This window comes from Anoplopoma fimbria, chromosome 19 (assembly GCF_027596085.1).
Source record: "Anoplopoma fimbria isolate UVic2021 breed Golden Eagle Sablefish chromosome 19, Afim_UVic_2022, whole genome shotgun sequence".
Classification (NCBI taxonomy): Eukaryota; Metazoa; Chordata; class Actinopteri; order Perciformes; family Anoplopomatidae; genus Anoplopoma; species Anoplopoma fimbria.
This window is the reverse complement of record NC_072467.1, coordinates 21669862-21680415: the sequence shown is the minus strand read 5'-3', so window position 1 is coordinate 21680415 and position 10554 is coordinate 21669862. Positions and strand designations below refer to the sequence as shown.

At 40.3% G+C, this 10554-nt stretch overlaps 1 protein-coding gene across 1 annotated transcript in view; it reads left to right on the top strand.

Moving 5' to 3' along the window:
• The first annotated feature begins 3618 nt into the window (after positions 1 to 3618).
• fbln1 (fibulin 1) overlaps positions 3619 to 10554 on the top strand; it is a 29003-nt gene continuing 22067 nt past the window's right edge. Inside the window, exons 1-3 of the mRNA XM_054620062.1 lie at positions 3619 to 3791; positions 8247 to 8355; positions 10096 to 10225. Of these exons, the coding sequence (XP_054476037.1) occupies positions 3737 to 3791; positions 8247 to 8355; positions 10096 to 10225 (294 nt within the window). The 5' untranslated portion in view covers positions 3619 to 3736. The remainder of the gene's footprint in view (positions 3792 to 8246; positions 8356 to 10095; positions 10226 to 10554) is intronic.

The window sequence follows — 10554 nt, the reverse complement described above, 5'->3', positions numbered from 1 at the left end:
CTTCTTAATCCTTTGTATTTTTGACAACACTGCCAGCACCAGCTCATGTGTGGTGCATTACATGTTATTAAATTATTACAAGCAAACAACTATGATACAGGGCGACAAATTATTTCAATTTTCTCAACTAAGCATGCATTACACAACTGTCACAAATGTAGCATTAACTCTGAATCTGAAGATAAAGCTTCTATCTTAGATTAAAGCTTGAAGATTAAGACGGAAGGAGAAGTACACACATGCAGCAAATTTAGATGTTAACAGGGTAAAGCTGACCGGCTGTTATGATAAGCAGTCTGTTTTGGTTAAGTCATCAATTCAAGTTATTAATTTGCTCTCACCAAATGATACCTCTGCTCACAGTAAACATTCATTGTCACATGACTAATCAATGGTTTGGTCAGGTCTGTTGTGTTTTCCCTGTTTAGTTCTCCATCTATTAATATAAAAGATCAGGAAGGATGCAAATCATCAGCTCTGATGTTTGTGTTCTATGTGGAATAAGATAAGTCGAGGCTGTTTGATAAAACCCAAGAGAGTTTGAGATGTTACATTGTCACACATCAGTGAACAGTTATTCTGCTCGGTCGGCTTAAAGATGAATGTTATGTGTAATTTTATTTGTCTAGTTACATTTTATTTATTTCTTTATTGATGTTTTTTGATATTATTTTTGTTGTGAAGAGGTAAGACCAGCACAAATGTTATGTGAGACTGTCTCTACTTTTCTGAGGTAATTTTAGTTCAGTAATATTTCTTCAACACACTCACCATTACGAACTGTTTTCCTATAATATCCAGGAGCCAGAACATTTAGCCATAAACCTACTTGCTCACGAGTCAACTTGCAGGTGTTTAAAGGGTCCAATAAAATATGATCGCCTACGTCTGGGTAATGTTTCTGGAGTAAAGATGAATCTCATAAACCTCCTTCACCCTATAAATGCACGTTAATGCAGCCTATTAATTTCCTTTTTGCATTATTTCCCTTATTACAATTTAGACATTACAGTCAAGCAAAGCCACTTTCTCCTTTAACAAGCGTCCACAGTGGTGTTGACTAACAGTGTACAAGACCTCTGGGCCCCACGGGTCAGGCCTCTGACTGCCCGGCTGTGTGAGTGGCCCTCTGTTGATTGACACAGACGTGGCAGGACACGCTTTGTTGAGCTTCAAAGGAACTGTACTCCACCCGCCCACAACAAGATTAACACCGTTTGAATGCTCCAATTTCCTCCACCTACGAGCTAAGAGGTCAGCTCACACTGCTGTTTCTTGTTAAAAACTAAATGTAGATGTGGAGAGGAGGGCTGGTAGTTTCTGGAAGTCAGCAGGCATGAGAAGTTGCCCTCAGATGTTGACATTTTGGGCATTCCTCATTTGTTATATGGCCTCTGAAGGCCTATTATCTATTTTCTACATTACACCAGGGCAAAGATAAGATTAAAGAAGTAGTAAACTGGTGCTCTGTGTTGTTACAGCAACTGTAGCTTCACTGAGGCGGGTTGCCACATCCTTGACTGATAAACATCCACAGGAACCATATCTGTGCTGCTATGGCAATGGTCTACTTTTAACTTAAAGGTCTGTTTTCAGGTCCATACAAGTGTTTTGTCATATTTGACCTAATCTTTATGACTTATCATCCCTTTTATGCTTTAGTGTTTGATTTGTGAATACTGTTTTTCCTACCTTCATTCATTTTGCTAAGATATTGGCAGAAAGCCTGCTAATCCATAACAATACACACCACGTCTGCTTTTTGTAGTTGTCAGGGTTAAAACGAAGCCCTGTAGTGGGACAATTTAGGTAAGATTGATCAAAATTTTTTATATTTTGCTTAAAAGTGCAATTGTTACATAAAAGACAAAAATAAAAGCAGACGTGTTGTTCACTCTGAAGGATTACCTCCTCAAGCAAGTTCTCTGCAAGCTCATTTTTACATCATAGTGGGATGTTTTTTATTAAGGTTGTATTGGGAAACATTTTCCCTGGATACCAATATTGCAAAAAGGAAGTTGTATTTCCTAAATAAGGAAGATAAATAACATAATATATAAATACTACAATAACCCAAGCCAGTTGCTCAATACTTATAGTATTAGATAGTGAAATCAATGGTGACACGCTGCTGGAACGAATAACATTCATGAATGTTTATATTGCAGCCAAACCATTCAAAACACTGTGGTGGTCTATTAAAATGTGAATTGTTAACAGACTACCATTACCAACAGAAAGCATAGACTGTGTTGGACTGAAGAGCATAGAGATTGAGACAGGACTTGTCACACACTACACTTAAACGGTGCAGTTTCCCATTTATATCTGCCATATACTTGTGGGCTTTCCTGTATGCCTGTGGTATCCTGATATCAAGTCCTTGGTGATGTTAGACTGGCTAGACTGGTGGTGGAGACATGTGGCTCTGATTTGAAGATCATTTAACCTCTCTCTGTCACCGTGCCCAGAGTCAGTAGACTGATTGAATTTGCAGAGGGCTTTAGTTGGTACAAAAATGTTTATAATGCAGTCTAGCAATTATTTATCCGCTCCTTGCCAATTCTGGTAGACTTGTGTGTGTGTGTGTGTGTGTGTGTGTGTGTGTGGCTTGTTTATACCCAGCTCCTCACAGTTCATGATCACTTTGGCTGATGGTGTGCCCACATCTGTGGCACAGTTATAAAAGCTTTAATTCATTAAATTTGAGGGGAAACTGCCTCATTTTCTTCGGTACAGCTGTGAACTTTAGTAACTGGACGGGAAAAGTAGGTTCAGAAGTATGCCTATGCAGGGACCTTTAATATCATTTTTCAGAGACAGTATCAAAGGATATCATGCAAAAGCACAGAGCCTGTTTCCAATTTGATCTATCATCTTTCATAAGATGCAACAATGGCAGTAATAATATTTATGTTTTGATTCCCCCTATTTCCACTAACTGAGGTATCCAAAAGGTTTCAAGGCTTACAGACTGGACACAGCCGCAAGACATTTTCAAAATACCCCAAAACCGGCTCCAGATGTTGAGTAATCAGTACAATCATTAGTCACAGACAGAAAAAGTCTACTTTGCCATAGATGGGGAGACAATTTCCATGTGTGCATGCATGCCTTGCAGCACAGTAGCCTGGAGTCACTTGCAATTCCTCTTGAAGGCAATAAAAACGTTTCACCCCAGCCCACATCTCCCTAGGTAGTAATTCAGGTCTTATACTTTCCAATGTGCGTAAATGTGTCAGTTATATAAAACATTTTTTTTTTTTTTTTTTTTTTTTAGAAGGACAGACCTTTTGTAATAACAGTCTTGTCAGGATATATTTATAAATTACAGTAAAGTCACTTTTTTTTTTATTACCAATCTGTGAGTCCCAATAGTCAAATAATCTTTTTTTTAATTATAGTATAGATAATTATAGAGCTCACGGTCAATGGCTTTTAATTTGGAGTTAGTAATGGGAGAAAAAAAACAACAAAAAAAAACTTTTGATTAACAATAAGTTGCAGTCTGCCCGCCCCTCGCGGTGTCATAATTGGACGCTCATTCCTGGAGTCACGCTGCAACTGCGACTCACTCAGCTCCATCACGTCCACTGCTTCTTCCCCGCGGAGAAAGTCTGTCTTCCTTCAGAGGAGCACCGCTGGGTTTTTTTTTCATCATCCAAAGCTCAAAGAAATCTCTGGAAACCTTTTTTCTTTTTTGTCTTCCTCTCCAAGTTGCATCTCGTTTCATTCAATGGATCCGTGCGTCCTGCTGCTCTGCTCTCTGTTCGGAGTTCTGCTTGGCCAAGGTAAGTTACCTTTTCACTGCCATGTGAAGACTCCAAACTGAGCCAAAGAATGTATGCTGATGTATGTGGGTGGATATTATATTGCAATGTAACTTTTTTTTTTTTTTTTTTTTTTTTTTTCACATGCATTTGTGTAAAGAGTGGAAGTGATAATAGGCAAAGAGTGAGGTGATGAATTTGGCACAGGGCTAGTTGGGGCATGTGATGAAAGCGCAGCTCACAAAGCTGGGTGCTTCAAAGAGTGGCAGGCTTGTGTTGAGATGAAGTAGGATTAGAATCTCCCCATTGTTTCATCACATAACATGTTAGAAAACATTATTGCTGCGGATGTTTTTCTTTGTTTCCATTGTTTTCACTCCTAACCAATAATAATAATAATACTAATAATGTAGTTAATGACATTAAGTGTTAAAAAAAGTCATCTCTTACTCTTTGCACACTGCATTGTGTATGACTAAATCCAGATGTTATACAATAATATGATTTGAAAATGTCATATCAAAAAGAAAACTGTGTCTTTAACTCTTTCATTCATTGCATATTAGCAATGCTACAGATCATTTATAAAGTGATGCAAAGAAGATGCATGATAAGAAGAGTGTTGACTTAAAAAATGCAGTTTCACATTGAAAACTTGAAAGCAAGAGTTCTCCCTGCACGGATTTCTTTACTTTCTGCCCTGCAAGTCAAAGGCCAAGTGCCCTGGTATGCTGTGATGCTGTGATGCTATGTCAGAACGACCAAGTGTCTCACCAGGAGAGGGTGGTCTGGACAGAGGAGTTTGATTTATACATATCCAAATGCCTCCTGGGTGCCTGGTCACACATGGGGCAACTTTCACAGTCAGTAGGGCCACTTTTCTCAAGGCTGCCTTCCTTGTAGGGGGGTTGGGTCACGGGTCAGTTTGGAGTGGAATCCTTTCAGCTGTCAGCTCGACCAGTTACATAACCAAAACTTAAAAAATGTAGCATGGATAGATAGATAGATAGATAGATAGATAGATAGATAGATAGATAGATAGATAGATAGATAGATAGATAGAGTGTAAGAGTGTTTTTATATCCCTAAGATTGCTGTAAATAAAAAGCCTTGATTGCAGCCTGCGAAAGAGATGCTCTCTGCTGTTGTGATGTCTGGCTCAGGCCAACTACTCTGCCGGGGCGGAGCCTCACCAGTGGGCTCATTAAGCCTTGTTTACATGAGGCGTCTAGACGCACTCAAGCCATGTGCCGCTCTGCCAGAATGGCCCTCGCAACCAGCACCGCCATCCAAGATGGAAATCAGCCCTCTCCAGACAGACAATGCATCACAGAGACAGGGAGCCGTGGCAGACTGCGTCTAGGCCGGAGTGCCTGGTTTGCCTCTTTTGATAAAACAGCACCACACAGTTTTTAAGGCACTTCTGGTCTTTCAATTTAGGGTTAGAGAGCAGCAGACAGTGGTGGCGGTGGAATGACTCTGTGATGCCTTGTGGGTTAGAGTTAGTTATCAGGCGTGGGCTACTGTGGTGAGAAAACTATATTATGAGCAGTGAGGCCAATGTCATTTACAATACATACTTCAATACAGGAGTATTTGGTCATTACCCCTTTGTATGAGGCATTAATGGCACTCAGTACACTATTCTATCCATATTATTGTACTTTTGTTAGCTAAATGTTTTATTTAAGTCCCATTGGGACATGCTGGTGTTACTTTGCCAACAGAAAGAGGTTTTTAGAATCCAGAGACAGATAGAGAGAGAGAGATACTCTGAGAGGGCCCACTTGGTAGGCCCATGAGAAAAGCTTTTAAAATGCCATCTCATTTCATCCAGCTGCTACAAGGGTTATTGGCCGGAGGATTCTGGGATGTGCCAGACTTCCAGAAGTCAGTAGTGAGTCAGCTAATGTGGCTGTCTAGTAATAAATCCTTCTATCCATATTCACTCCTTTCTGCCAGCTTAATCATCCTTTGTGTAGCAGCAATGGTCACAAAGTTTAAAGTTTGGATAAAAGCGTCTGCTAAATGACTGTAATGTAATGTAATGTAATGTAATGTAAAAAGTCTGTGCTTTGTTTTCCTGTAGCCTACGCTGGAGGAATGACTTGCTTTCCTCTTCAGAAAAAAACAACACACATGTTGTTTTGAATAAGCTCTTAGTCATTGTTATTTCTTGGCCCTACTTGGTCTCAGTCTGCATAACTGGGTTTATAGAAGCCTGCAAACTATTGGGAGAAATTGAGGGTTTTATTGCAATGCTCACATTGTGTTGTTACAAAGTTGATCAATGCAGAAAAACGTTTTTTGATGATGACTATTCCTGCTTGTGCTTCGTCTTTGATTTACTGCTTATAATAAAATTCCTCCTGCCCCTCTGGGAGAAAGCAGCAAATCCATAAAACTGAGGACCGCTATTCCAGACACTTGTCCTCCCAACGTAATCTAACTTATTATCTGAATTTGTTGACTCTTGCCAGACTGTTAACGTCAGACGCTGTGTCTCAAACAGATGGATTTGTTCAGTGCATTTCACAATCGCTACTTCCCAATAATTCAGAGCATCCAGTCACTAATCAGAAACACCACGTATTCTATTACAATGGGTAGACAAATAAACTTCACGGTGAGTTTTTTGTCTCTTTTGTTTTGTTTTCTTATCTCCGTGGACTTATCGTTGATAATAATTTGGCACTCTTATCCTGGTTTGTGCCAAAGGCAAAAGAAAAGTCCAAGCAGCGATCTGCCAGTTATTTCACATTTGGCATATCACACAAACCACAGGCGAATGAATGTATTTGATGTGATTGGGACGTTTGGTTGTTTACCGACTTGAGGCATTCCACACTCTCTAATCCACATGAATAAACAGCCAGATCACCACAGAACTGGTTTTGCTCCAGCGAAAGAAAAAAATAAGCTTTTCTTGCGTCTGCAGGAACATATCAATCATTTATTGTCTTTGGCAAAAAAAAGACCTAATTTAAATTGGCAAACAGAATTTTGTTTTTCCATCTTTTGGAGAATACTAGGCAACTTGCCATATAGGACAATGGAAATATCCTTTTTTGTTTGGGTTAGATCTCTAAATTTGATCATTATAACTGTAGTTAATCAGCACATTTTATTTTTCCCAAAAGACAATGTGTTTGTCAAAGAAATAATGCTTAAAGGGGCAATTTGTAAGACAATGTGACAAATTGTTGTGACTCAGGGCCTTTTAGCTAATTTCATCCATGGTTTCTCCTAATAACTTACACAAATGTTTGTTGTAGATAACAAACACAGATGGGTATTTAAAGTTGAAAGTTAAGAGAACACCTACATGTTCATGTTTGTATTTTCAACAGCTGCCGTCACTATGAGCAACCACAACGCTGAGAATCAGCAGGTATCCCCTTTAGCAGACACTTTGTATGTGTTCCGTTTGTGATGCCGACCCAATTATTTACTTTGTGGTTTTTAGGTAGCTCAAGTTACTGCAACTAACGTCATATTTCACAATAACACCACATTAAGATGATTGAGTGAATTTATTCTGTGGCACCACCCAACCGTTCACAGTGTCTTTAGCCCAGTGATGTTAGCTACGCTAGCTAAGCAGTATTAACTCAGCTGACGTTACTTGTTTCCCCATGTTAGGCTAATGTTAGCAGCTGAGAACTGCTCAGGTTCTTCCTGAACTCGTAGACTTCAGTGTAAAAAGTAACCTCACATAGAAAAGTTAAGATAAAAGTAGAACATTTTAAACTTGCATTAAAACGTGTGCATATTGTAGGCCAACACCACTGCAGCAATGGCGACTTGTTTATTCCCTGTAGCCTATTCCCCCAGATTTGTGTAACAACCAAACTATCATAAAGTGCACAGACCCTGTACCTTTAACGTGATTACCAAGCCCTCAGGGCAGCTTTACTTCTTTGTTCTCTCATGTTGGACTGGGGGCAGAATGGACGCTACAGTGACTCAAAATCAAGTGGTATTACAAGTCAATACGGTTCGTGGCTAACTGGTTAGCATGCTCATTTCAGTTGAAATTTCCGCAACACAATACATAAATGTAACCTATTCATATTCTGTTGATAATGTTTTTTAATTTAGTTTTTTATGTTTTAAACAAAATTCTGTCCGTATCTTACTCATAGCACACCTTTAATGTCATAAAAGGCTCACGACTATGCCATTTAATATATATTTTGCTTTGTCATAAGCAGCTTAAAGGCCATGGAACTAGTCTCAATGTGTTTGTCAACCAACTTTTGAATGGGCAGAAAGGTGTGATAAGTGCAGATGCAGCAGAGCTCCATCTGGAGTCTTGTCTCCTGCTGTGATTATGTCGGTGGGGGTCTACTCAATGCGACAAACCAGACAATGACAGATGTGAAAACGATCCTCTGGCAGTGCGCGGTGAATGAAATGTGCACAAATTTACCACCTTTACACCTGTTCACACAAAACTGTTTTGAATGTTTGTAGGAGCCGAGCAGCTCTCCATAGAGGACTGCTGTAAAGATGGCCAGAGGCGCGGCAATGACAACGAATATTGTGCGTCCCTCCCTCTCATCTCTGAGTCAATCCCGTGCAGGTGAGTAGGTGCTTTCTGCTTCTTTGCTGTCAAAGACCTCCAATGTATACACCACTAGTCAAAGAGTGTTGGTGAGGTGACTTATCTGGGGTTCATTCTGAATTACAAGTCATTAACTGCTGCAGCCTGTGCCGCAATCTTACATTTTTTTTTATCTGCGCCACAGAAGCTCCTGCAGCATTGGCCCCAAGGGATTTGGTCCGTACCATGTAAGGGATTTCTGTAGGCCCTTAATATGAGATCGCTTTACCTTACTCCCGTAAATCTCCAGGCACATTATTCACTTCACGTGAGAGCAGGAAACACTAATAGTGATGGGATAATAACAGGTCTGCCGGTAACCCTAGAGGGTGTGCTGCCACAGGTTCAGAGTCCCATAAGCCACGGAGATCTGCCGCTGTGAACCCTGATGGCAAACACATTTACCGTAGCCACCCCGAGTGATCCCAAATTTGTTTAAATTATAGTTTATAAGTGAAAAGAGGAAAGGGGCAGAGGTTTGTGGGGGAGCAGGGTGGAAAAGAGGTCAGAAAAAAAGGGCTGTTTCGAAACCCAGGAAATACCTTAGAGGTGAAATGCGACATAGAGGGAGGATGGAGAGAAGCAATAACAGGAAATCTGAACGATTACTTCAGACACCAAAGGAAAAAAACAAAACGTACGAAAGAAAAGGAGTGTGGAGGAGAGAAGAGAAAAGAAAAACAGCAGGACGACTGTGCCCTTAAAAGGTTCTGCAGAAGAGGTGTGCGCCTTGATTTTAACTTGAGATCCACAGTAGTTTATTTGGAAAGAGGGTTTCTGGTAAGATTTGATAAAGAGACTGTTTGGAAAGTAGCGAGGAGAGGTGAGGGGGTGGCGTTTTATGCTTTCTGTCTCGTAAAATTGCAGTGAGACAGATGTCCAGACCAGACAGAAACACACAGTCTTAACTGATTGGACTGCACAAACGCACAACGAATGTTAGACAACACAATGAAATCTGATCAAACAGACACATTGAGTAACTAGTATTTTGATAATATTGGTCTCATGTGAGGGGCTTGTTCCAGTTCTTGCTTCAGACATCCAAGCAGCCATCGCAGTAATACACAGTATTTTATTGATCACTGTAGGGATAAACATTTTATAATCCTGAGTTCTCAGAGGTCAAGTCGGCCGGAGTGCTTCCAGTAACAACGTGTTTCTCACTTTATGTTTTGAATCTGTAACATGTCATCCCTTATTTCTAAGAAATAGATGTGTGATTCTGCACTTGTAATGTAATTGTAATGTAATTTATGTACTGGCAACTGTTAGTCACCAAAATAGTGGAAAACTTTTCTCCATTCTCACAGGACACAGCATGCTTATGTAAAGGGGGTGGTTTGTTTGAGTGATATTATAATAAGGTTCATTCCTTCAAAGGCTACAATCCCACCCTGAATACGGACATGTGGAGGTGGACAAATGTTTATTTTGGTACTGAAATGTTGGTTTAACTCAACAAAACCATGGTTCAACCCAGTTCAAGTCCAGTGATGTCAGCTTTGCAAAACACAATAAAAGTCCAGTGCCCTCCTCAGAATCCACGCAGGACTTCCTCGACCCAACCATCCGCACATTTTTAGTGTGAGAACTCTGAGATCCCCATCAGGCTTGCCTCAGGCTGATTTTAATGAGCTACACTTTAAGGCGGAGCTGCATTGCACCGATCAGATTATAAATGCAGCATCTGTGTTTTGTGTTTTTTCCTGCTGACAGGATAGTGCAGGAGCACTGCTGTGTGACAGTGCTTGAGGATAACATGTGCACCACTGGTATCAACATTGCCAAAGAACAAGCAACCTGTGACTCTTTATTCACCAACACCTGCGAGACCAAGACTACAAAGGTGTGTTTGTACTTGCATGTGCACACACATACGTTTATGTTTATGTGTGCCTTTCTTGCTAAAAATACTGTTAATAAAGACAACATTCCCAACAAGGGAATGAAATCACAGTGTTCTACCCAAAAACATCTCCCTACACTCAATCAATGTACAGTACAGCCGTCTGCCGGACAGCCAGTTTGGAGGCAAATGATTGATGAGAGTGATGATGTGTATTTGTGTGTGAGTGTGCTCTGAGCAGGATGAGGCATGCCACTCCAGGGAGGAATGGAGCGTTCTGTTGTTTCTGTCAGATAGATTATAAATTCAACTCCGACTCTCGAATCTTC